Below are 27,968 nucleotides of genomic sequence, written 5' to 3' on the forward strand. Positions count from 1 at the left end.
ACACATTCGGAGGAATGCTGCACTCACTAGCAGAGCTCATTCAGAAGAATGCTGCACTCGCAGAGCTCATTCGGAGGAATTCTGCACTCGCAGAACTCATTCGGAGGAATTCTGCACTCGCAGAACTCATTCGGAGGAATTCTGCACTTGCAGAACTCATTCGGAGGAATGCTGCACTCGCAGAGCTCATTCGGAGGAATTCTGCACTTGCAGAACTCATTCGGAAGAATGCTGCATTCGCAGAGCTCATTCGGAGGAATTCTGCACTCTCAGAGCTCATTCGGAGGAATGCTGCACTCGCAGAACTCATTTGGAGGAATGCTGCACTCGCAGAACTCATTCGGAGGAATGCTGCACTCGCAGAGCTCATTCAGAGGAATGCTGCACTTACCTGGCAGGGGAGACACCATGATCATGAAGGTGGTTTTCCCAGGGTGAGGCTCATCCATTGCACTCCGGCTGTACTGACCCCTGCGATTTCCCCAAATGCGGAAACTTGACTGCATAATTTGTGGTAGTTACTTACCTGGCAGGGGAGAGGAATGCTGCACTCGCAGCATTCGGAGCTCATTTGGAAGAATGCTGCACTCGCAGAGGTCATTCGGAAGAATGCTGCACTTGCAGAGCTCATTCGGAGGAATTCTGCACTCGCAGAACTCATTCGGAGGAATGCTGCACTCGCAGAGCTTATTCGGAGGAATGCTGCACTTGCAGAGCTCATTCGGAAGAATGCTGCACTCGCAGAGCTCATTCGGAAGAATGCTGCACTCGCAGAGCTCATTCGGAGGAATGCTGCACTCGCAGAGCTCATTCGGAGGAATGCTGCACTCTCAGAGCTCATTCGGAAGAATGCTGCACTCGCTGAGCTCATTCACAGGAATGCTGCACTCGCAGAGCTCTTCCGGAAGAATGCTGCACTCGTAGAGCTCATCCGGAAGAATGCTGCACTCGCTGAGCTCATTCGGAGGAATTCTGCACTCGCAGAGCTCTTCCGGAAGAATGCTGCACTCGTAGAGCTCATCTGGAAGAATGCTGCACTCGCTGAGCTCATTCACAGGGATGCTGCACTCGCAGAGCTCATTTGGAGGAATGCTGCACTCGCAGAACTAATTCGGAGGAATGCTGCACTCGCAGAGCTCATTCAAAGGAATGCTGCATTCACTGAGCTCATTCAGAGGAATTCTGCACTCTCAGAGCTCATTTGGAGGAATGCTGTACTCGCAGAACTCATTCGGAGGAGTGATGCCCTTGCAGAACTCATTCGGAGGAATTCTGCACTCTCAGAGCTCATTCGGAGGAATGCTGCACTTGCAGAGCTCATTCAGAAGAATGCTGCACTCGCAGAGCTCATTCGGAGGAATTCTGCACTCGCAGAACTCATTCGGAGAAATGCTGCACTCGCAGAACTCATTTGGAGGAATACTGCACTCGCAGAGCTCATTCGGAGGAATGCTGCACTCGCAGAGCTCATTTTCTAACATTACACTATTAAGCTGTTCTTCTGGCATTGGAGAGGGATTGGTTGGTGACTGCTGGAAGACCACTTGAGTTTTCTCGATGTTTAATGACAGTCCGAGCTTCTCGTATGTTGACACTTAATGCCAGTTTAATGCCGTGCCTTTTTGAGTATTATATATATATTGCAGAAATACAAAAGGAAAATGATTGACGCCATCGGATAAAGAGAAATCCAAAACCAATAATATTAATGAGACGACACCATTGTATTTTTTTGGGAGGGTTATTATTTTATTTTTTATTGAAAATCGACAACATTAGAAAGGTATGGGGCTCGACAGTGCTGGTTGTGTAAATAGATACGGAGTGCGGCTGTCAAATCAATCAATCACAAGTTCTTGTGGATTAAGAAACAAAACCAGGAGAGAGGAAAACAAACAAACAAACAAACAAACCACTGAGACCCCCCCCCACCATGCATTGACCTACCGTTCCAAGGGCAGGAGGGGCGTGGGAGGAAGTAAACATTCATTCAAGGAAGGAAGTAAACAAAAAGACCCAATACTTGACCAAAAACAAAGGTAGGATTGGAAGCTAGATTCACAGGCATGGGCAAACTTGGGCCCTCCAGGTGTTTTGGACTTCAACTCCCACAATTCCTAACAGCCGGTAGGCTGTTAGGAATTGTGGGAGTTGGAGTCCAAAACACTTGGAGGGCCCAAGTTTGCCCATACCTAAGCTACAATGACTTCAAGGAGGATCAAGCTTCTGCTTTGCTGAATCCTAGAACAGAGTTTGGGAAACCAGTGCCTCAAGGTGCGTCTACACTGCAGAGTTAACACAGTTTTGACACCGCTTGAATGGCCTTGAATCAGTGCAATGGAATAATAGATGAGAAGGCTCAAGACCATGGAAAAATGCAACCCCTATGCTTCCAGAGCATTGAGTACAAGTGGTGTTAGACTGGATTAGTAATACAATGTAGATGCACTCTTAGGCCGGATCTGCACTGGCATGCGATGCAATTTGAATTGCATTGTATGGCCAATATAATGCAGTCCAAACTACATTGTATGTGGTCAATATAATGCAGATCAGACTGTATTATATGGTCAATGCAATGCAGTTCAGACTGTATTGTATGGTCAATGCAATACAGTTCGGACTGCATCGTACGGTCAATATAATGCAGTCCAAACTGTATAATATAATGCAGTTCAGACTCCATTGTATGGCCAATATAATGCAGTCCAAACTGTATTGTATGGTCAATGCAATGCAGTTCAGACTGTATCGTATGGTCAATGCAATGAAGATCAGGCTGCATTGTATGGCCAATATAATGCACTTCAGACTGTACTGTATGGCCAATATAATGCAATCCAAGCTATATTGTATATGGTCAATATAATGAAGTTCAGATTGCATTGTATGGTCAATATAATATGGTCCAAATGGCATTGTATGGTCAATATAATTCAGTTCAGACTATATCATATGGTCAATGCAATGAAGATCAGACTGCATTGTATAGTCAATGTAATGCAGTTGAGACAAAGCAATATAATGCAGTTCAGACTACATAGTATAGTCAATATAATGCAGTTGAGACTCTATTGTATGGGCAATATAATGCAGTCCAAACTACACTGTATGGTCAATATAATGCATATCAGACTGTATCATATGGTCAATGCAATGCAATTCAGACTGTATCATATGGTCAATATAATACAATCCAAACTGTATTGTATGGTCAATATAATATGGTCCAAATGACATTGTATGGTCAATATATTGCAGTTCAGACTATACTGTATGGTCCATATAATGCAGTCCAAACTACAGTGTATGGTCAATGCAATGCAATTCAAACTGCATCACATGGTCAATATAATGCAGTCCAAACTGCATCGTATGGTTAATATAATGCAGATCAGACTGTATCATATGGTCAATGCAATGTAGTTCAGACTGCATTGTATGGTCAATATAATATGGTCCAAATGGCATTGTAGGGTCGATATAATGCAGTTCAAATTGCATTGTACGGTCCATATAATGCAGTCCAAACTACAGTGTATGGTCAACGCAATGCAATGCAAACTGCATCACATGGTCAAAATAATGCAGTCCAAGCTGCATTGTATGGTCACTATAATGCAGTTCAGACTGTATCATATGGTCAATATAATGCAACCCAAACTGCATTGTATGGTCAATATAATATGGTCCAAATGGTACTGTAGGGTCAATATAATGCAGTTCGAATTGCATCGTATGGTCCATATAATTCAGTCCAAACTACATTGTATGGTCAATGCAATGCAGTTCAAACTGTCTCATATGGTCAAAATAATGCGATCCAAGCTGCATTGTACGGTCACTATAATGCAGTTCAGATTGCATCATATGGTCAATATAATGCAGTTCAGATTGTATCATATGGTCAATATAATGCAGTTCAGATTGTATCATATGGTCAATACAATGTGGTCCAAACTGCATCGTATGGTCAATACACTCTGGTCAATACAATGCAGATTCTCAGATTATAGGGCAGTGTAGACTCCTTTTGAGTTTGGGACAAAAACAGATCCATCACTAAAATCTACCACTGAAAATACAGAGAGTGTTTATATACTGCTTCCCAAAAGCGGTTGTATTTATTGTAGCCGTCCTTACAACAGCCCTGCAAGGCGGGCCAGTGCGGTGATTGATTTGCATCAGGAATATCACTCAATGGAGACGGTTCCTGCCCCTGCTTTTCCCCCATTTTTTTCCTCTCATCTTTCCCCTTGTTTTCCTCCTTAAAACTTCGGTGTCGTAAGTGGAACAATTCCTCAGAGGTAGCAAAGTCACTTGTTTCTCTGTTCGTTTGCATAAAAAGGTCGTGAAATCCAAAACAAACAAACGAGCATAACCGTTCCACAGAAATACCTTATTATTATTAATTTTTTTGCAGGGAGAAATAAACACCCATCCTATCTATATCGAGGCAAAAGAGGAAGGGAAATGTTAAAAAAAGAGGGTGGAAATAATCACAATTAAAAACACCTGTCTCAATATTATTGTTGTTGTTGTTGTTGTTGTTGTTGGTCCACACACTGTGAGATTCCCTCCGCCGTCTTTCGAAATCAATACGACGTTCTCTCTCTTTGCAAACTGTTCGCTTTTCCAATCTTCTCGTTGCATAAAACTCTCTTGTTGTGTGTTGTTATTATTATTATTTTCCCAAAACAAGGAAGGAACGACGACACTCCATGCAGGGCCAGGAAAACCAATAAAACAGCAACAAAAACCAAACCCAAACCATGTCTTTTTAAGGTTATCTTTTCAGACTTACGGATTTATTCCTCTCTTTTTGCTTTTTTCCCCCTCCCTCTTTCCCGATCCGATCCGGTGGGAAATCCCTAAGCAATGCTTCCTCACAAGTGGCACCTCTTCTCCCTCACATTGCAGCAGGCAGGCAGGCCAGACAGATTAGAAAAAGCTAAAGGAAGGAAGGAAGGAAGAAGAAGGAGAGAAAGAGAGAGAAACAATTAGAAAGCACAGCAAAGGGGACGATGGAACATTCAATGCAAAGGGAGACAGGGAATAAGCAGAAAACAAGCTCCCGAGACATGAGCAAAAGGGCGTCTACTTGGTAGAATTAAAGCACTTTTGACACCACTTTAGTTCTAAAATGGATCCGCACTGCCATATAATCCAGATTATAAAATCTTTGAACGGGATTATATCAGGTCCCTTCTAGACTGTCATATCAAATCTAGATTATCTGGTTCAAACTAGATTGTATGAGGCTCCTTCTACACTGACCTATAATCCAGATTATCAAATCAGATAATCCAGATTATCTGCTTTGAACTGGATTACATGAGTCTATGCTGCCATATAATCCATATTATCTGCTTTGGATTGGATTATATTATAGTGTACACTCAGGCCCCTTCTATACTGGCGTATAATCCAGATTATCAAATCAAATAATCCAGATTATCAAATCAGATAATCCAGATTATCTGCTTTTAACTGGATTACATGAGTCTATGCTGCCATATAATCCAGTTTAAAGCAGTTAATCTGGATTATTTGCTTTGACAATCTAGATTATAGGTCAGTGTAGAAGGCACTTGATTCTACCCTACAATATAATGCAGTCCAAATAAAATAATCTGGATTATTTGCTTTGATAATCTAGATTATAGGTCAGTGTAGAAGGCATTTGATTCTATCCTACAATATAATGCAGTCCAAAGCAGATAATATGGATTATATGACAACATAGACTCATGTAATCCCATTCAAAGCAGATAATCTGGATAATCTGCTTTGATAATCTGGATTATAGGTTAGTGTAGAAGGCACCTGATTCTACACTACAATATAATCCAGTCCAAAACAGATAATATGGATTATATGGCAGTGTAGACTCATGTAATCCAGTTCAAATCAGATAATCTGGATTAACTGCTTTGATAATATGGATTATATGTCAGTGTAGAAGGTACCTGAGTCTATACTGCAATATAATCCAGTCCAAAGGAGATAATCTGGATTACATATGGCAGTGTAGAAGGGGCCCAAAGATGTGCCCAAAGCTGCACATCTCAGGAGTCCATTGCATAAAGCCATACTAGTTTAAAGTGGTGCCAAACTGCATTAATCCTACAGTGTGGATGCACCCCGAGTTGAGAGAACGATGTGAAGATCCGAGGTTGTTTGTTACACCTTGAAGGCAAGAGGAAACCACACAAGATAAGCCTCTGACTGTCAAGCACATTGTCGTATAATGAAACTGCAAAAGCACATTGACAACACACCGTTCTTTTGTTGTTGTTTTCCAGATTAGTGCAAACACTAAAAGCATACAATGGAGATTGGGGGGGAAATGCACAGAATGGCTTGGTTTGGAAGAGAATCCTGTTCTCTCCTGATTCTGGAAGCTCGACCTGGCTTGGTTACCTCTACTGCGGAACAAAATAATGCAGTTTAAATGCGTTTTATACGGGTCTACACTCGCCATATAGTGCAGTTCCAGACTGCATGATATAACAGTATAGATGCGGACAAAATAGGTATGGACAAATACAATGGGACACCCTTTTACATCTTGGGACATGGTTCTCATGCTCTCTCTCTTCTCTTCTCCCAGCTCAACATCCCCCAGGAAGAAAGGAGGGAGGGAGGAAGGGTGGAATGGAAGGATGGACGGATGGAAGGAAGGAAGGAAGGAAAGAAGGGAAGAAGGAAGGAAAGAAGGGAGGGAGGGAGGGAAGAAGGAAGGAAGGGAGGGAGGAAGGAAGAAGGAAGGAACAAGAGAAGGAAGGAGAAGGAAGGAGGGAGGTAAGGGATGGAAGGAAGGATGAAAGAGTGGAATGGAAGGATGAATGGATGGAAGGAAGGAAAGAAAGGAGGAAGGAAGGAAGGAAAAAAGGGAGGGGGAGAGGGAGGAAGAAGGAAGGAACAAGAGAAGGAAGGAGAAAGAGGAAGGAGGGAGGCAAGGGATGGAAGAAAGGATGAAAGGGTGCAAGGGAGTGAAGGACAGAAGGAGAAAGAGGGAGGGAAGGAGGAAGAAAAGAGAGAAGGATGAAAGGGTGGAAGGGAATGGAGAGAGTGAGAAAGAGGGAGGGAGGAAAGAGAGAAGGAAGCAAAGAAAAGGGAGGGAAGGAGAAAGAGGGAGAGAGGAAGGAGGGAGGAATGAAGGATGGAAGGAAGGAGGAAAGGGTGGAAGGGAATGGAGAGAGGGAGAAAGAGAGAAAGAGGGAGGAAAGAAAGAAGGAAGGAAAGACAAAAGGGAAGGGAGGGAGGGAGGGAAGGAGAATGAAGGAGAGAGGGAAGGAGGGAGGAAAGAGGGATGGAAGGAAGGGTGAAAGGGTGAAAAGGAATTGAGAGAAAGAGGGGGGAAAGAGAAAAGGAAAGGAAGACAAAAGGAAAGGAAGGAAGGAAGGAAGGAGAAAGAAGGAGAGAGAGAAGGATGGAAGAAAGAGGGATGGAAGGAAGAACGAAAGGGTGGAAAGGAATTGAGAGAAAGAGGGAGGAAAGAGAGAAGGAAAGAAAGACAAAAGGGAAGGAAGGAAGGAAGGAAGGAAGGAAGGAAGGAAGGAAGGAGAGAGAGAAGGATGGAAGAAAGAGGGATGGAGGAAGAATGAAAGGGTGTAAGGGAATGGAGAGAGGGAGAAAGAGGGAGGAAAGAGAGAAGGAAGGAAAGACAAAAGGGAAGGAAGGAAGGAAGGAGGGAGGGAAGGAAGACAGGAAAGAAGGAGAAAGAAGGAGAGAGGGAAGGAGGAAGGAAAGAGGGATGGAAGGAAGGACGAAAGGGTTGAAGGGAAGGAAGGCTGAAATGAGAAAGAAGGAGGGAAGGAGGAAGAAAGGAGAGAAGGAAGGAAGGATGAAAGGGTGGTAGGGAATGGAGAGAGGGAGGGAAGGAGGGAAGGAAGACAGGAAGGAGGAGAAAGGAGAGAGGGAAGGAGGGAGGAAAGAGGGATGGAAGGAAGGACGAAAGGGTGGAAGGGAAGGAAGGCTGAAAGGAGAAAGAAGGAGGGAAGGAAGAAGGAAAGAGAGAAGGAAGGATAAGATGGTGAGAGAGAGAAGGGCCTGAGAAAAGGGCCCAAGGGACTGCATCCAGACCCCGTCCTGGGTTTGCCCATAACTGGTCTTTGGACCGATGACCAATTAGAAGCATCGTAACTTATTTGGGGGCTTTCAGTTGGAATTAATCCCTTCCTGTGCTGTGTTTTAATCTCCTTCACCTTTGGATGAACCTGGAATTGGGATTATTTTCCAAATTTCCCCAAAAAGCACCTTTCCAAAAGCAAACAACTGCGGCACTTTATCTCTCCGCTCCAAAAAGGACAGTTTGTTTTGCAGGCGAGCAACCCATTTGTCTTAGCACAACATCCTAGCGTCCATACTGTTCTTTTTACATGGCATACAAGCACATAGGCACCACTATACAACCATTTCTTTTACATATATATGTATATATAAACAACAGTCATTGTAACACATGACTCTAGATTATCTTATTGGTGGAAAAAGCCTGTTAAGACAAGGGAAGGTCCAATTTAGTCAGTGCACAGCCATGGGTTGCTGCAAAAGGAAAGACAGGGCAAAAGGAAGGAAAACAAAACAGAAACAAAGCATTAACTGGAATTATTGTCGGAAATACGTTTATTTAATGTTTAAAAAAGGGTTTCCCATCAAAAATATATAGACGACACAACAACACAGAGCTATTCGTGGTAAGATAATTCAAGGGGGGACCTTTAAGAACAAGGAAAGGAAGCTTCCCACGCTCGGATTGACCCAGAAGTAGGCTAAGTTATTGCAGTTGCACCAATATAGTTATTGCACTAATATTGGGACAACTGCACCCACTCCGCACCTGCAATTCGAGGCAAACCCCAAATCCTACTGAACTCAATGGGATTTGCCTTTGTAAACATTCCCAGGACGGTAGGGACTGCAACTGTCACAGCTTTTGCAAACACTGTATCTTCCCTTCTATTCTCAGTTAGAAAGTATCCAGGAAGTATTACACCAGTTTAATATATAGCAAAATAATAATAATAATACAATTCCTAAGCATGGTTGCATGAGAATGACTCCAAGGTGTTGCACCTCTTTGGCTCCTTCCACACTGCAATATAATAATCTAGATCAGGCCTGGGCCAAGTTGGGCCCTCCAGATGCTTTGGACTTCAACTCCCATCGTGCCTAACAGCCTCAGGCACCTTCCTTTTGCCCTTCAGCTGCTTAAGGGAGGGAGGAAAGAGGGAAGGAAGGAAGGAAGGAAAAAGAAGGAGAGGGAAGGAGGGAGGAAAGAGGGATGGAAGGAAGGACGAAAGGGTGGAAGGAAAGGGAGAAAGAGAAAAAGAGGGAGGGAGGAAAGAGAGAAGGAAGGAAAGAAGGAAGGATGGAGGGAGGGAGGGAGGGAGGGAGGGAGGGAAGGAAGGAAGGAAGGAAGGAAGGAAGGAGAAAGAAGGAGAGGGAAGGAAGGACAAAAGGGTGGAAGGGAATGGAGAGAGGGAGAAAGAGAGAAAGAGGGAGGGAGGAAAGAGAAAAGGAAGGAAGGAGGGAAGAAGGAAGGAGGGAGGGAGGGAAGGAAGGAAGGAAGGAAGGAAGGAAGGAAGGACGAAAGGGTGGAAGGGAATGGAGAGAGGGAGAAAGAGAGAAAGAGGGAGGGAGGAAAGAGAGAAGGAAGGAAGGAGGGAAGAAGGAAGGAGGGAGGGAAGGAAGGAAGGAAGGAAGGAAGGAAGAAGAAAGAAGGAGAGGGAAGGAAGGACGAAAGGGTGGAAGGGAATGGAGAGAGGGAGAAAGAGAGAAAGAGGGAGGGAGGAAAGAGAGAAGGAAGGAGGAAAGAAGGAAGGAGGGAAGGAAGGAAGGAAGGAAGGAAGGAAGGGGAAAGAAGGAAAGGGAAGGAAGGACGAAAGGGTGGAAGGGAATGGAGAGAGGGAGAAAGAGAGAAAGAGGGAGGGAGGAAAGAGAGAAGGAAGGAGGAAAGAAGGAAGGAAGGAAGGAGGGAAGGATGGAAGGAAGGAAGGAAGGAAGGAAGGAAGGAAGGAAGGAAGGAAGGAGAAAGAAGGAGAGGGAAGGAAGGATGAAAGGGTGTAAGGGAATGGAGAGAGGGAGAAAGAGAGAAAGAGGGAGGGAGGAAAGAGAGAAGGAAGGAAGGAGGAAAGAAGGAAGGAGAGAGGGAGGGAGGGAAGGAAGGAAGGAAGGAGAAAGAAGGAGAAGGAAGGAAGGACGAAAGGGTGGAAGGGAATGGAGAGAGGGAGAAAGAGAGAAAGAGGGAAGGAGGAAAGAGAGAAGGAAGGAAATACAAAAGGAAAGGACCTCAGGCTGTTAGGAATGATGGGAATTGGAGTCCAAAGCACCTGGAGGGCCCAACTTGGCCCATACTTCTGCTATAAGCATGTCATCTATGTACAGAAGGAGCTGTGGGAGCTCAAATCCAAAACACCTGAAGGTCCCAAGTAGGTCCAGGCCTGCAATTGGAGGCAAACCCCGAATCCTACTGAACTCAATGGGATTTGCCTTTGTAAACATTCCCAGGACGGTAGGGACTGCAACTGTCACAGCTTTTGCAAACACTGTATCTTCCCTTCTATTCCCAGTTAGAAAGTATCCAGGAAGTATTACACCAGTTTAATATATAGCAGAAAAATAAAAATACAATTCCTGGGCAGGGCATGGTTGCATGAGAATGACTCCTTATAAAGCTTGTTGGAAAGGAAATGTCAAAAGAAGATTCCTTGCAAACAGCATTTTGGCCTTTGTGATAGACCTTGCAACAGGGCGTAGATGCGGTGACGCAGCCAGTTAGCAAGCATGCTGCTTTTCATGCATTCTCTATCCGGATACGTTAATGAGATGCAAATATATGCAAATATATCGGTCCCCGCAAGCTCAGCCAAAGGACATCTCTCGTCCGCTCCGAAGGAATGGCTGCCGAGTCCTTCATTAAGGATATTCAAGTAACACAGTCTCAAGAAAGGAAAACAGAGCGAGGGAAGGACGTTGGGGAAGAAGGAGAAGAAGGAGGAGGAGGAGAGATGGACAAACGGATGCTGGGATGGAGAATGGGCTGAACGCAAAAGGTGGGATGGTCGGTTCTGGAGCAAAAGGATGGGATCTACAGGAAACCTGAACTGAAAACGAAAAACAAAAAGGGATTAATGTTTCTCTAGCTTAAGAGCAAGTTAATAAGAGAGATACGTGCTTCTGGCAGGGGTGGGCAACATGGTTTCCTCCTATCCACATGGCAGACTGGGCCGGGCTTTGGCACAGCAGGTTAACCACCAGCTGCAATACATCTTGCCAATCAAAAGGTTGACAGTTCATAAGGAAATACCAGGAAAATGCCAGTGATTCGATCAAAAAGGAGGACTCTTTGGCAAGGAGGATGGAGCGACAGCAACCCCCACCTCACCCCACCCCGTGGCTGGAATTGAGCACAACCTCCAAGACACCGGAGATGGGAAAAGCCTATATACCTCTATTTATGTACTGTTGTGTGTCCTGTCAGTGTATAATGGCATTGAATGTTTGCCGTACATGTGTTCTGTGATCTGCCCTGAGTCCTCTTTGAAGTGAGAAAGGCGGAATAGAAATACAGTAAACAATAAGTAAATCAATAATAGTTTATCGGGATTGTGGCGCAGCTGGCTGAGTGTCAGCTGCATTAAGATCACTCTGACCAAAAGATCATGAGTTCGAAGCCAGCCCGGGTTGGAGTGGATTTCCAACCAATTGTGTAGCCTGCTGTTGACCTTTGCAACCCGAAAGACAGTTGCATCTGTCAAGTAGGAAAATTAGGTATCACCTTAAAGTGTGGGGAGGCTAAATTAACTAATTTATGAGGCCATAAAGAAGACTCCAGCAAAGCATTCCAGCGGGAAAGCATGCGGGGAATGCGGAAGTGCTTCATCAGCATCGCAGATGGACGATGAAAGCGACAGCTCCCCTGGCGGCCAGAAAAAGTTAAATAGCCTCTGTCTATGTCTGTCTATGTTTTGTATGTCAAAATTGGCATTGAATGTTTGCCATATATGTGTACACTGTAATCCACCCTGAGTCCCCTGCGGGGTGAGAAGAAGGGTGGAATATGAAAGCTGCAAATAAATAAATAAATAAATAAATAAATATCATGTTATATATACTATACGTTGGGCTTGGCCTCATGTAAGCTGCCCCGAGTCCCCTTGGGGAGATGGTGGAGGGGTATAAATAAATTATTATTATTATTATTATTAACCAAATATTTTTATATTTCAAGTTGTATATCCCTTTTCCAAAAAATATACCCTTTCCATTGCTATCTCATCCAGAGTTTTATCATTTTATGTCATACATTTGGCCTGCCCACTGTGTTGTATTTTGCACTTTTTTACTTTATTCTTATGTTCTGTTTATTTTATTGTGATGTTATTTTTGCTGTTCTGTATTTATTTTGTTGTAATGTATAACCGGGCTTGGCCTCGTGTAAGCCGCCCCGAGAGATGGTGGCGAGGTATAAATAAAGATTATTGTTATTATTGTTATTATTGTTATTATTGTTATTATTGTTATTATTATTATTATTATTATTATTATGTGTTTTGTTTGTTTGTTAAAAATGCAATACAACTGTTTGGTTTGCTCCTGACACGATAAATAAACAAATTATTATTATTATTATTATTATTATTATTATTATTATTGAAATCCTTTTAGTTGTGAGCACGAAGAGAGAAAGTGAAGTATAAACATAATAATAATAGTAGTAGTAGTAATAATAATAATAATAATAATAATAATAATAATAAGGGAAGTCCTTCTGAAATGGATAGGAATACTTTTTAAATGTTTACAGAAAAACAATAAAAATGTTGAACCCATTACACTATGTAACAAAACTTGGAAATGTTTCTGTTTTTCATGCGGCTGTGGTGGCACTACAGGTTAAACCAGGCATCCCCAAACTGCAACCCTCCAACTGTTTGGGACTCCAACTCCCAGAAGTCCTAGCCAGCTTGTTCAATGTTCAGGAATTCTGGGACTTAAAGGCCAAAACAGCTGGAGGGTTGACTGGGTTAAACCATTGAACTGTTGAATCTGCTGACCTAAAGGTTGGCAGTTCGAAGCCACAGGTTAGGGTGAGCTCCCGCTGTTAGCCCTAGCTCTTGCCAACCTAGCAGTTCGAAAACATGCAAATGTGAGTAGATCAATAGGTACCGCTCTGGCGGGCAGGTAATAAAGGTGCCCATGCAGCCATGCTGACAACGCAACCAGGAGGTGTCTATGGGCAACAGGCTCCTCGGTTGGGAAATGAAACAAGAGCTCCTCCCCATGGCCAGAGTTGAAGCCGGAAGTGGAAGAGGAAGCCTTTACCTTTGTCCTGTGTATTTGAACTTCCACTGTATTAAAAGGCATTGAATGTTTGCCTATCTGTGTATGTTGTAATCCGCTCTGAGTCCCCTTGGGGAGATAGAACTGAATATAAATAAAGTGTATTATTATTATTATTATTAGAAACACAACAAGGTGAATCCACAGCAGACACTCTGCTGGCTGTTGCATTGGATCACACATCGGACACTTCCCAAGTTTCTAGGACTGTGTGATGTATTGGCAAATAATGCGTGCAGATCCCAGTAAGGTGGCCTTTTGCAACTGGCAGGTCGTAATTTTGTCAGTGCTGATTGTTTTTAAGTGCAGGCCAAGGTCTTGAGGCACTGCACCCAGTGTGTCGATCACCACTGAGACCACCTTTACTGGCTTGTGCCAGAGTCTTTGCAGTTCGATCTTTAAATCCTCATATCGTGACAGCTTTTCCAGTTGTTTCTCTTCAATCCTGCTGTCACCTGGGATTGCAACATCAACAATCCATACTACTACTACTACTACTACTACTACTACTATTATTATTATTATTATTATTATTATTATTATTACTGTTCCTGTTTTGAAAATATTACTTCCTGTTAAATTGTGCATCCCTTACTTTGAAAGTAATTGTTCCACTTTGGAAACTTCATTTTCGTGCCACAAACTATATTGAATTGGTTGAGATATTGATTGAAAAACTATCGCAAAATGTGCTATAGCAGGATGTCCCTCCAAAACAAAGTTCTGGCAATTTGATAAACTTTTCCCATGCTGGGTTGTTGTAGGTTTTTTTTGGACTATATGGCCATGGTCTAGAGGCATTCTCTCCTGACGTTTCACCTGCATCTATGGCAAGCATCCTCAGAGGTAGTGAGGTCTATTGAAACTAGGAAAGTGGGTTTATATATCTGTGGAATAACCAGGGTGGGGCAAAGAACTCTTGTCTGCTGTAGCTAGGTGTGAATGTATCAACTGACCACCATAATTAGCATATAATGGCCTGACAGTGCCTGGATCAAACTTTTGTTGAGAGGTGATTAGATGCCTCTAGACCAGTGTTTCTCAACCATCCTAATGCCGTGACCCCTTAATACAGTTCCTCATGTTGTGGTGACCCCTAACCTTAAAATTATTTTTGTTGCTACTTCATGACTGTAATTGTAATATAAATATCTGGTATGCAGTATGTATTTTTATTCACTGGACCAAATTTGGCACGAATTCCCCATACGCCCAAATTTGAATACTGGTGGGGTTGGAGGAGATTGATTTTGTCATTTGGGTGTTGTAGTTGCTGGGATTTGTAGTTAACCTGCAATCAAAGAGCATTCTGAACTTCAGCAACGATAGAATTGGCCCAAATTTCCCACACGGAACCCCCATGACCAAGAAAAAATACGGAAAGTGTTTTGGTGGGCATTGACCTTGAGTTTTGGAGTTGTAGTTCACCTACATCCCGAGAGCACTGTGGACTCAAACAATTATGGATCTGGACCTAACTGGGCATGAATACTCAATATGCCCAAATGTGAACACTGGTGGAGTTTGAGGAAAATAGACCTTGACATTTGGGAGTTGTAGTTGCTGGGATTTATAGTTCACTTATAATCAAAGAGCATTCTGAACTTCACCAAGGATAGAATTGGGCCAAACTTCCCACACAGAACCCCCATGACCAACAGAAAATACTGTGTTTCCTGATGGTCTTTGGGGACCCCTCTGACACCCCCTTCGCGACCCCCTCAGTGGGCTCCATGGGGTGAATTGAGAGGAGCCGGTATATGCTACCAGTTTCAGCCCATCTGATGAGTTCCTAAGACACACCAACTTGCTCTGGATTGAGGGACAGCATGTGATCCATGCTCAAATATGTAGAAGCAGAAAAGGTTGAGAAACGCTGCTCTAGACCATGGCCATATAGCCCGAAAAAACCTACAACAACCCAGTGATTCCGGCCATGAAAGCCTTCGACAATACATTTTCCCATGCTTTTATCACAGAACCAATTAGGAAATTATATTTATAACCCAGGGACAAAAATCATAGTGTTACATACTGTTCTATATTTGCCTTCTGGGTCAATAATACACATTTACAAATATTTACTAGGCCTGGGTAACAACGGAAAAATTTGTTTCTAAAATTGATTCGTTTTTTGGAGGTTTTTGCATTTCGATATTTAAAAGAATTCCGAAATTTTTCTTTTAAAAAGTTCGATATTTACGAAATTTCGTAAATGTTAAAAAAATTACGAAACATTAAAGAAACAAATACGAAACAATAACGAATTGATTCGTTAATGGCGGACGCAATTGCGCAATACGCTAAAAAAACCTCCAAATGGGACAGGGGGAACTTCTGAAGCTCCCCTCTCCCTCTGTTGTTGACTGTTGGTGTGATATTTATAATTTTTTTTCACTAATTAAACAAAAAAACAACTCTAAAACTTGCCCCAGACATGCGGAAATAATAACGAAACGACCTCAAACCGATAACGAAACGAATACATAACAAATCCGAAGCATTTACGGAACGAATTTAAAAATTCGTTTCGTTTTTAAGCTGCTCCAGAATGGTTCGTTATCGCTTTGTTATAAAAAATAACGAATTTTTAACGAATTACGAATTAACGAAACCAAACCGCCCAGCCCTAATATTTACATCATGTTGTGAAATGGGTAAGGAAAGTATGGCATGGCACCCAAAATATTCTAGTTGAGGATCTTCTGTTGCCCACCCCTGGGTCTGGTTTAGAGAAAGGAAGAAACAAATGTTAACTTGGCAATTAATTTGATCAAAACATGCTTGAAAACACGATGGGGTGAAATACAGCCTTTCCATTCCCCCCCCCCCCCCCCCCAAGCAGATTGCAGTAGGGTTGCTCACTCCATTCGTATTGTTGGTGCCCTGGCCAAAGTAGACCAACTCAATGCGGGGACTGTTTATGAATCGCTGAACGAGTTGTTTGTTCAGGAGGCTTGGCCAAGGCAAGGACAGGCGTCCCATTCAGAAAGGCCATGTTTGCAAGTTGTCTTAGGAAGAGCAACAAAGGAGCGCCGGCGGGTCGCACATGGCTGCCTGCCAAGTGCCATCCCAGGCTCACATAATGTTTGTTCCAGACCTACAATTGTTTGAGCCCATTTTCCACCACATTTTATTTGAGGGGGACGGGACACCCATTACTTTGAGTTGTTGTGAGTTTTCCAGGCTATATGGTCTTGTTCCAGTAGCATTCTCTCCTGACATTTCTGCTGCATCTGTGGCTAAAGCAGTACGTGTGAAAAAGATCTTGGGAGTCCTCGTGGACAACAAGTTAAACATGAGCCAACAATGTGATGTGGTGGCAAAAAAAGCCAATGGGATTCTGGCCTGCATCAAGAGGAGCCTAGTGTCTAGATCTAGGGAGGTCATGCTCCCCATGCTCTATTCCGCTTTGGTCAGACTACACCTGGAATATTGTGTACAATTCTGGGCACCACAATTCAAGAGAGACATTGACAAGCTGGAAAGTGTCCAGAGGAGGGCAACTAAAATGATCAAGGGTCTGGAGAACAAGCTCTATGAGGAGCGGCTTACGGAGCTGCTCATGTTTAGCCTGAAGAAGAGAAGGCTGAAAGGAGATATGATAGCCAGGTATAAATATGTGAGAGGAAGCCACAGGGAGGAGGAGGAGGGAGCAAGCTTGTTTTCTGCTTCCCTGGAGACTAGGGCGCAATGGAAGAATGGCTTCAAACTAAAGAACATGAGGAAGAACTTCCTGACTGTGAGAGCCGTTCAGCAGTGCAACTCTCTGCCCCGGAGTGTGGTGGAGGCTCTTTCTTTGGAAGCTTTGAAACAGAGGCTGGATGGCCATCTGTCAGGGGTGATTTGAATGCAATATTCCTGCTTCTTGGCAGAATGGGGTTGGACTGGATGGCCCACGACGTCTCTTCCAACTCTAGGATTCTATGTGAGAGCCGTTCAGCAGTGGAACTCTCTGCCCCGGAGTGTGGTGGAGGCTCCTTCTTTGGAAGCTTTTAAACAGAGGCTGGATGGCCATCTGTCAGGGGTGATTTGAATGCAATATTCCTGCTTCTTGGCAGAATGGGGTTGGACTGGATGGCCCACAAGGTCTCTTCCAACTCTTTGATTCTATGATTCTGTGATTCTAATGGCATCATCAGAGGTTCTGTTGGCAGTGAAGCAAGTGAAAAATATATATAGCTGGGGCTAACAGCAGAAGCTCACGCCACTCCCTGGATTTGAACCTGCGACCTATCGGTCAACAAGCTCAGCAGCTCAGCGATTTAACCCACTGTGCCACCCGGGTCTCCAATAAGATGAAGATGCCAATAATAATAATAGTAATAATAATAATAATAATAATTTTTTTTTAATATCCTGCCACCATCTCCCTGAAGGGACTTGGGGCAGTTCACAAGGCACTCCAGGGTGCACATATAATATACAACAGATAAAAACAGTACAAAAGTATAAAACAAGTCACATAAAATTATAACAACATTCGCCACAGATGCAGGCAAAACATCAGGATGAAATGCTACTGGAGGATGGCCAGACAGCCCGGAAAACTCACAGCAACCCAGTGCTTCCAGCCATGAAAGCCTTTACAAAACCATTGCTCTACTTTTCCCAACTCTCGTCCCTCTCCGGCTCGATTTTGTCTGCCTTTTGCAAATTTGCACTTCACCTAGAAGAGTCCCCAGATGTGAAAACGGGAAAGGCAAAGCTTTGGGTTTGGGCCAAGTTGGCTGGGAATGCTGGGAATTGTAGTCTGAAAGGGAAGAGTTTCCAAACAATGGGGAAATCACGAATGCCAAGGCAACTCTGAAGCAGAATGGCTTTTAAAAAATGTTTTTATGGATTTCACTCAATTGTTTTTCAATAGTAACGATGTTTCATCCTGTTTCAATATTTGCCTATTTTGTATTGCTTTGTAATGCAGTTTTATTCCACCTTAACTGCTATGAAATCCTTAGATTCATAGTTTGGTGAGGCACCAGCTCACTTTGGTAGAGAAAGCTAAGGACATTAAGAAATGGCAACTTAAAGCGGTATCGAACTGCATCAGTTCTAAAGTGCAGATGTACCCAAAGCAATGCCGATCGAAACGCTTCCCCTCCTGCACTTGACTGACTTTGCGATGAATATGTTCCCAAAAGAGGGGTGAAGTTGGGGAACTTCCATGAACCCAAGCGCTGAATTTGGATCAACAAGAGGTCCGATTCCAAATGGAGAATATAGTCCCATTAATCCCACTGCAATGGCTATTTGGTTTAGTCGGAGCTTACCAGCGCACCATGCACCATGCAGCAAACAGCAGGGCTTTAACTGTGAAAACAGCACACAAATGCAAACTAAGCAGAATGAAGATGATTAGGAAATGACATTTATCACCTAAGGAGCAAATATTGTGCGACATAGTGTAATTCAGACCCTGGATTATCAATCCTAAAGGCCCAGTGCTGTGTTGACATTGGGATTTTCTGTCTCTTCATTCCTATGAAGGGCTAAAGATGTGGCCATTGTGACCACAGAGACAAGAGCCATTGTGCACTTTTGACCACGTGGCACATTTTAGCTCAGGACTAGGCTCTATTATCACATACTGTATTTACTCGAATCTAACGCTCACCTTTATTGGACGAAAATGACCTCTCCAAAATGAGGCTGTGCATTAGATCTGCATCATACAGTCATCGTAATGCTGAGCCAAAGCCAAAAAGGGAAGCTGTTTCAGGAGCTCCTCCTTGAGGGACCTCATCTTAGAATCATAGAATCAAAGAGTTGGAAGAGACCTCATTTGGCCATCCAGTCCAACCCCATTCTGCCAAGAAGCAGGAATATTGCATTCAAAGCACTCCTGACAGATGGCCATCCAGCCACTGTTTAACAGCTTCCAAAGAAGGAGCCTCCACCACACTCCGGGGCAGAGAGTTCCACTGCTGAACGGCTCTCACAGTCAGGAAGTTCTTCCTCATGTTCAGATGGAATCTCCTCTCTTGTAGTTTGAACTTCATTGACTTAATGCTATGCCATCCTGGGATTTGTAGTTTGGTGAGGTCCTAGCATCCTTTGCAGCCACCACGATCCCAAACTGTGACTCCATAGCATTGAGTTAATGTGGATTCATTCTGCAGCACAGATTGCACCCCAAACCTCTCCGGGAAGAGAGGGTGGGTTAAAATTAAAGATGATGATGATGATGATGACGACTACTATATTCTGCAGCAAATACTTGGTTTGGTTTCAGGGTTTTGGAAACCGTGTTGTGCATTAGATTTGGTTGAGCATTAGACTCGAGTCAATACAGTAATCATCGGATTGGAAGAGACCACAAGGACCATTTAGTCCAACTCAGGCCCCTTCTACACTGCCATATAAAATCTGGATTATCCACTTTGAACTGGCTGCTTGTTGTTCTGTTTCTTATTGTGATATGGCCTAAGGCAGTGTTTCTCAACCTGGGGGTCGGGACCCCTGGAGGGGTCGCGAGGGGGTGTCAGAGGGGTCGCCAAAGACCATCAGAAAACACAGTATTTTCTGTTAGTCATGGAGGTTCAGTGTGGGAAGTCTGGCCCAATTCAATCATTGGTAGGATTCAGAATGCTCTTTCATTGTAGGTGAACTATAAATCCCAGCAACTACAACTCCCAAATGCCAAGGTCTATTTTCCCCAAACTCCATCAGTGTTCACATTTGGGCATATTGAGTATTCGTGCCAAGTTTGGTCCAGATCCAGCATTGTTTGAGTCTACAGTGCTCTCTGGATGTAGGTGAACTACAACTCCAAAACTCAAGGTCAATACCCACCAAAATCAATGCCCTCCCCCCAATCCCACCAGTATTCAAATTTGGGTATATTGGGTATTTGTGCCAAATTTGGTCCAGTGAATGAAAATACATCCTGCATATCAGATATTTACTTTTCATAACATCAGCAAAATGACAGTTATGAAGTAGCAACGAAACTAATGTTATGGTTGGGGGGTCACCATAACATGAGGAAGTGTATTAAGGGGTCGTGGCATTAGGAAGGTTGAGAACCACTGGCCTAAGGGCTAATCAATAAAAAATTACTACTACTACTACTACTTTGAACTGGATTATATAACCATGCAGACTTATATAATCCAGTTCAAAGTAGATAATGTGGATTATCTGCTTTGATAATCTGGATTATATGGCAGTGTAGAAGGAGCCTCAGAAACAGAGCCTTCCTGAGACAAGGATTTGAGTCCAACTTCCCCCAAACATCCCATCTAAGGATGCTAGAGAGAAGCGGAGAGGAACCAAGCTTGCAAATCTGGTGCCGTCTTTGAAGGTGGAACACAACCATCTCTTGCTCAACCGTTCCAAAGCCACAACGGAGGGCTTGAAAGGGCTTGACCAGCTCTGCTTTTGCATCCAGAAGGGAATAATAATAATAATAATAATAATAATAATAAGAGTAGGAGGGAACTCCCTGCGAGAAAGCCAACTTACTTTTTCCTCTCCTTCTCCCTCTTCAGGGTTTGCGAGCCTCCCGCCTGTTGAGCCTGAGACTGGAGCAATTCGGCGGCCGTCTTCCTCTGCTTGAAGGCGTTGACCTCGTCGTCCAGGGATTTCTTCTTGTCCTCCAGTTTCTTCTTTTCGTCCTGGTGAAGCTTCTTCAGCTTGTCAAACTTCTCATGCAACTGCAAAACAGGAACAAAAGGCAGGAAGTGCTTAATGCGTCATCTACGGGGTTCTCCAGGAAAGGGTTGGCGGGCTCCATAAGCTTTATGGGCCACCCTATCGTGTGAAGGATAGCCAAGGATTACACCACTAGCCCACCAAATTTCAAAACGTTTCACTTGTCCACGAAGTTTTGAGGAATTTTCAAAGTTTTTTTTATAAACATTTAAAAAAAACTATAAGGGCAATCTCCTTGGATTTTATACACAACGCACAAGATAACAAGGGCATCAATCCCCATAAGTTTCAGCAAGATTCATACATCTACTGATTTTGGAGAATTATTAAAATTTAGACGAAAGCACTGTATCTCCCCAGAAAGGACAACAGCAATCCCTTGGAATGCCTACCTGTCTTTATGACACTCAACTACGTAACTTCACCATTGCATGTGAAAAAGATCTTGGAGTCCTTGTGGACAACAAGCTAAACATGAGCCAACCATTTCACAAAAGCCAATGGGATTTTGGCCTGCATCAAGAGGAGTATCATGTCTAGATCCAGGGAAGTCATGCTCCCCATGCTCTATTCTGCCTTGGTCAGACCACACCTGGAATATTGTGTCCAATTCTGGATGGGAGATATTGAGAAGCTGGAAAGTGTCCAGAGGAGGGCGACTAAAATGATGAAGGGTCTGGAGAACAAGCCCTATGAGGAGCGGCTTAAAGAGCTGGGCAGGTTTAGCCTGAAGAAGAGAAGGCTGAGAGGAAACATGATAGCTATGAATAAATATGTGAGGGGAAGTCATAGGGAGAAGGGAACAAGCTTGTTTTCTGCTTCCCTGGAGACTAGGACCCAACAGAGCAATGGCTTCAAACTACAAGAAAGGAGATTCCATCTGAACATAGAATGATAGAATCATAGAATCAAAGAGTTGGAAGATACCTCATGGGCCATCCAGTCCAACCCCCTGCCAAGAAGCAGGAATATTGCATTCAAATCACCCCTGACAGATGGCCATCCAGCCTCTGTTTATGAGGAAGAACTTCCTGACTCTGAGAGCTGTTCAGCAGTGGAACTCTCTGTCTGCCCCAAAGTGTGGTGGAAGCTCCTTCTTTGGAGGCTTTGAAACAGAGGCCGGATGGGGGTGCTTTGAATGCAATTTTCCTCCTTCTTGGCAGAATGTTCTCTTCCAACTCTATGATTCTTTAATACCTTTTTAATGCTGAGAATAACCCAACAGAGCTATATCTGTGAATGCTTAACGTGTCAGCCCACTGCTGCAAGCCCAGCCATCCCTGCTTCACCTCTTTCTCGGCTTCTTTCAGCTCTCCTTCCTTCTCCTTGACTCTCTGGACGAACATTTGCCGCATCTCCTCTTCCTTTTTCTGGAGTTCTCCCAGGAATTCGTTCCTTTTGGCCTCGTAGGTTTCTTGTAAACTAACGTGACGAAGGGATTGCATCGGGATAAAGGCAACAAAACAGCAAAACAGTTAGCGCGGCAGGTATACTATTGATATGTATTGTAGTCAAAGTTCTATAGCATATAGCATATGTTTCCATAAGTTTATTTAACCATATGCTATATGTTTCCATATACTTTACCAAAGTGAATAGAATATGTTTTCATATGTTAATTAAAGTATAAGCTACATGTTTCCATTTGTTTATTAATGGTTTCTTACCATATGTTTATTGAAGTATATGGTCTAAGTTTCCTTATGTTTATTAAAGTACACTGCTATATGTTTCCATATATTTCACCAAAGTGTAGAGTCAATGTTTCCATATGTTAATTATGGCCCTATAGCCCGAAAAAACCCACAAGAACCTAGTGATTCCAGCCACGAAAGCCTTCGACAATATATAGTCTATGTTTATCCATATTTTTATTTAAGTATATGCTATATGTTTCCATATGTTTCCATATATTTCCATATATGTTTCCATATATTTCACCAAAGTGTAGAGTATATGTTTCCATATGTTAATTAAAAGATACGCTATATGTTTCCATTTGTTTATTAATGGCATGTTTCCATATGTTCATTGAAGTATACAGTCTATGTTCTTGTGGGTTTTTTCGGGCTATAGGGCCATGTTCTAGAGGCATTTCTCCTCTAGAAGGAGGAGAAATGCCTCTAGAACATGGCCCTATAGCCCGAAAAAACCCACAAGAACCTAGTGATTCCAGCCATGAAAGCCTTCGACAATATATAGTCTATGTTTATCCATATGTTTATTTAAGTATATGCTATATGTTTCCATATATTTCACCAAAGTGTAGAGTATGTTTCCATATGTTAATTAAAATATACGCTATATGTTTCCATTTGCTATATGTTTCCATATACTTCACCAAAGTCCAGAAATTACAAGTTTAGATATTAGAAGTAAACATGCAATGTGCCAGTTTTTTTTAGAAATCTTTCACTAGATATCTGTCCAAAATGTAGTGAATTACATTGAACACACACTTCATGGGCATTTAGCGAAATGGTGATGCCATTTGCTTATTGCTTTCCAAAGCAGATAAGAGTGCCTTTGCAGGCTCTTTCTGGCATCTGCTTGCAACGGGCAGTACCTGAATGGCTTGCTGTCCGGGTCGGTGTCCTTGAATCCCATCTCCTCCAGTTTGCACCGCCGGTACAACTCGTAATGGCGCGTGTGCGTCTGTTCGCGAAGGTCCTCCATGTTGACGCGGATCAACATCTCTCTGAGCTTCACAAAGTCACAGTGCGCTTCGTTTTCCACTGCAAGGAGGAAATGTCATGCAAGAGAATCAGGTAAACTGAAGAGTGTGCCCAGTGTCCTTTTGTGTCAGAAGATGCTTTTAGCATAATGCATAAATACTAGTCATAGTTAGGTACCGTCAGAATCTTCATAATTCAGAATAAAGTCAGAAAATTTACCTTTTTGAAGCGGTTTCCAAGTTTTTAAGGAAACCGGAAATCCCCTTCCAAAGCTTTTTCCGCCATTTTTGTTACGACTCATGAAATGAGTTGGAAATTATTTAACTTTTCCCCACTTCTGGTCCCTGCCCTTGGTTCAAGCCAAAGAAGCCAGTTTCAAACCAGAGAAGGAAGGAATTTCCTCCACTTGCTTTCCCCCCGCTTCTGGTCCCTGGCCTCGGCTCAAGCCAGAGAAGCCAGTGTTAAAGCCAGAGAAGCCAGCTTGAAACCAGAGAAGGAAGGAATTTCCTGGCCTCGGCTCAAGCCAGAGAAGCCATATTTGAAGCCAGAGAAGTCAGTTTTAAACCAGAGAAGGAAGGAATTTCCTGGTCTCGGCTCAAGCCAGAAAAGCCAGTTTTAAAGCCAGAGAAGGAAGGAATTTCCTGGCCTTGGCTCAAGCCAAAGAAGCTAGTTTTAAAGCCAGAGAGGCCAGTTTTAAACCAGAGTAGGAAGGAATTTCCTGGCCTCGGATCAAGCCAGAGAAGCCAGTTTTAAAGCCAGAGAAGCCCGTTTCAAACCAGAGAAGGAAGGAATTTCCTCCACTTGCTTTCCTCCCCTTCTGGTCCCTGGCCTCGGCTCAAGCCAGAGAAGACAGTTTTAAAGCCAGAGAAGCCAGTTTCAAACCAGAGAAGGAAGGAATTTCCTCCACTTGCTTTTCCTTGCTTCTGAAGAAAAAGAACTATTTTCAAAGTAAAGACCACCCAATGAAACAGGAAATAACACTTTCAAACCATTAACGAAAAGATTCAGAAGTCTCGGAAGTTTCGAAAAGTTTCGAACATTTTTTCTGTGAAAATCGGAATTGACTTTAGAATCAAACCACCAGCGAACCCTACATCCGAAACGAGTTTTGAACCGTTGGACCTTGGGATCCGCTGGGATTTGGCTCCAAGACCCTCTGTGGATACTAAATTCCATGGATGCTCAAGTCCCATTCTATACAATGCATAGTGCAATGGTGTTCCTTATATTAAATAGCAAAAATCAAGGGGTTTTGTTTGGATTTCTAAAATAGAGTTCTTCTGAAGGAGATGACCGTATGATGCAAATGTCATGCACACTCCCAATTTTGGCAAAGCCACTTAGCCTCAAAAGGTGAGCATTAGATTTGAGTGAATGCAGTATGTGCTCCGTCCCATGCTTGCTGCTTACCTTGCACAATCCCCCAGGGATATTGGCGTGCCTTCATCATTTTGTTTCCGATCTTAATTTCCTCTGTACTCCCAATCACAGCAAAAGGTAAATGGGCCTGGGACAAAGCCAGAGGGGGAAAAATGAGCCATTACAACAGAAGTAACATTTTCTCAGATTCCGCAATAGGTGTAGATGGATGTCCCTTCCGTTTTGTGATCCTTCACTTCAGAGTTTCTCAACCTGGAGGTCGGGACCCTGGGGGAGGGGTCGCAATGGGGTGTCAGAGGGGTCGCCAAAGACCATCAGGAAACACTATTTTATATTGGTCATGTGGTTCTCTGTATGGGAACTTTGGCCCAATTCCATCACTGGTGAAGTTCAGAATGCTCTTTGATTGTAGGTGAACTATAAACCCCAGCAACTACAACTTCTAAATGTCAAGGTCTATTTTTCCCAAACTCCACCAGTGTTCACATTTGGGCATATTAAGTATTCATGCAAAGTTTGGTCCAGATCCATCATTGTTTGAGTCCATAGTGGTCTCTGGATACAGGTGAACCACAACTCCAAAACCTAAGGTCAATGACCACCAAACCCTTCCAGTATTTTCTGTTGGTCATGGGGGTTCTATATGGGAAGTTTGGCCCAATTATATCCTCGGTGGGGTCCGAATGCTCTTTGATTGCAGGTGAACTATAAGTCCCAGCAACTCCCAAATGTCAAGGTCTATTCTCCCCAAACCCCACCAGTGTTCACATTTGGGCATATTGAGTATTTGTGTTGAAGGCTTTCATGGCCAGAATCACTGGATTGTTGTAGGTTTTTTCAGACTATATGGCCATGCTCTAGAGGCATTCTCTCCTGACGTTTCGCCTGCATCTGTGGCAAGCATCCTCAGAGGTATTCATGCCAAGTTTGGTCCAGATCTATCATTGTTTGAGTCCATGGTGCTCTCTGGATGGAGGTGAACTACAACTCCAAAACTCAAGGTCAATGCCCACCAAACCCTTCCAGTGTTTTCTGTTGGTCATGGGAGCTCTGTGTGCCAAGTTTGGTGGAGTTCAGAATGTTCTTTGATTGTAGATGAACTATAAATCCCAGCAACTACAACTCCCAAATGACAAAATCAATCTCCCCCAACTCCACCAGCATTCAAAATTGGATATATTAGGTATTTGTGCCCAATTTGGTCCAGTGAAGTAAAACACATTCTGCATATCAGATATTTCCACTGTGATTCGTAACAGGCGCAAAATTACAGTGGTGAAGGAGCAACGAAAATAATGTTATGGTTGGGGGTCAACACAACATGAGGAATTGTATTCAGGGGTCATGGCATTAGAAAGGTTGAGAAACACTGCTTTAGTTATTATTATTATTATTATTATTATTATTATTAATGCGCTTGTATACCGCTAATATCTCAGCCTAAATCGGCAACTCATTGCGGTTTACAACAGTTAAAAACAATATTCAATTAAAAGCATAAAACACATATACAATACAAGTTATTGGGCCACCAATAACAATCCCATGCATCTCGTAACTGAAATCGCAATCCAAAATTCGTCGTCCATGATTACCCATCCTTAAGTCATCAACATTCGTTGCAACGGATTAACCGAATGCTTGATTAAACATCCATGTCTTCAATCTTTTCCGAAACACCATCAGCGAAGGGGCTGATCGTACCTCTATGGGGAGGGTGTTCCAAAGCCGAGGGGCCACCACAGAAAAGGCCCTGTCTCTCGTTCCCACCAGCCGCACTTGTGAAGCCGGCGGGATAGAGAGCAGGGACTCTCCAGAAGATCTTAGGGTCCTGGTGGGCTGATAGGCTGAGATACGTTCGGATAGATAAGTTGGGCCAGAACCGTTTAGGGCTTTAAAGGCCAATGCCAGCACTTTGAATTGAGCCCGGTAGCAAATCGGCAGCCAGTGGAGTTAATTGCAAATCCAATATATTTTTTTCCAAATGATGCACATAGTGTCATCGGCAAGCATCGTGTTGCAAAGGTGAAAATAACATATTGCTGCTCTTATTCAGGGAGTTGTGACGTCGAACTTGGCATGGAGAAATGAACAGAAATAACAGCAAAACCTGGGGTGTTTCTGCTATATGCGCATCAGCGCAGTTTCACCAAGAAGGGCTTGCCGGAGCAAAGATTTATTTCAACACAGATGGAGTTGTATTTTTAAATGCCTCGGGTCCATTCATTTAAAGTGATTTTTAAAATCAAACCATCTATACTGCCATATAATCCAGTTTCTGGATCCAGATTATCTGCTTTGAATTAGATTTTATGGCAGTGTAGACACTGACTCAGTTCAAAGCAGATAATCTGGACCCAGAAATTGGATTATAAGGCAATGTAGAGCCAGTCTTCGTTGGCAAGGTGCCTCTTTTCCATTAGGAAAATGCAAGATACCTATTGGATAACAGGCAACAGCTTTTGCACTTATGTTCCACACACACACAGACACACACACACACACACACACACTATCTGTCTGTCTGTCTTTCATATTCATCTCTATAAGCCCTTTCTCTCATCTATCCATCCATCCATCATATTAATCTATCGCCTTCGGGCTGATATGGGTGGGATATAAATAATGTAAATAATTAAATTATCTATCTATCTATCTATCTATCTATCTATCTATCTATCTATCTATGTCATCTCTCTACCAGCCCTATTTCTCGTCTGTCTGTCTGTCCATCCATCCATCCATCCATCCATCCATCTTATACATCTCTCTACCAGCCCTATCTCACATCTATATATCTATCTATCTATCTATCTATCTATCTATCTATCTATCTGTGTTTCTATTTATATTCATGTCTATCTATCTATCTCCTTATCTATCTATGTCATCTCTCTACCAGCCCTATCT

General features: G+C 43.1%; 1 protein-coding gene and 1 pseudogene across 4 annotated transcripts in view; one reads left to right on the forward strand and one right to left on the reverse strand.

Moving 5' to 3' along the window:
• The first annotated feature begins 383 nt into the window (after positions 1-383).
• Positions 384-526, forward strand: LOC137097653 (U1 spliceosomal RNA; annotated as a pseudogene).
• Positions 527-1,727: 1,201 nt separating this feature from the next.
• Positions 1,728-27,968, reverse strand: part of SEPTIN6 (septin 6) — a 77,041-nt gene continuing 50,800 nt past the window's right edge. The window contains exons 6-11 of one of the 4 annotated variants that reach the window (XM_060756027.2): positions 25,089-25,185; positions 23,570-23,738; positions 22,293-22,425; positions 20,815-21,005; positions 18,621-18,660; positions 8,609-11,111 (exon numbers count right to left, since the gene is read on the reverse strand). In XM_060756027.2, coding sequence (XP_060612010.1) covers positions 18,657-18,660; positions 20,815-21,005; positions 22,293-22,425; positions 23,570-23,738; positions 25,089-25,185 — 594 coding nt within the window. In that variant the 3' untranslated portion in view covers positions 8,609-11,111; positions 18,621-18,656. Of the gene's footprint in view, positions 4,952-7,904; positions 8,551-8,608; positions 11,112-18,620; positions 18,661-20,814; positions 21,006-22,292; positions 22,426-23,569; positions 23,739-25,088; positions 25,186-27,968 lie in introns of those variants that run through there. The other 3 variants (XM_060756026.2, XM_060756024.2, XM_060756025.2) reach the window with 3 other exon arrangements.

The sequence above is a fragment of the Anolis sagrei genome, chromosome 10 (assembly GCF_037176765.1).
Source record: "Anolis sagrei isolate rAnoSag1 chromosome 10, rAnoSag1.mat, whole genome shotgun sequence".
In the NCBI taxonomy this organism is placed as follows: domain Eukaryota; kingdom Metazoa; phylum Chordata; class Lepidosauria; order Squamata; family Dactyloidae; genus Anolis; species Anolis sagrei.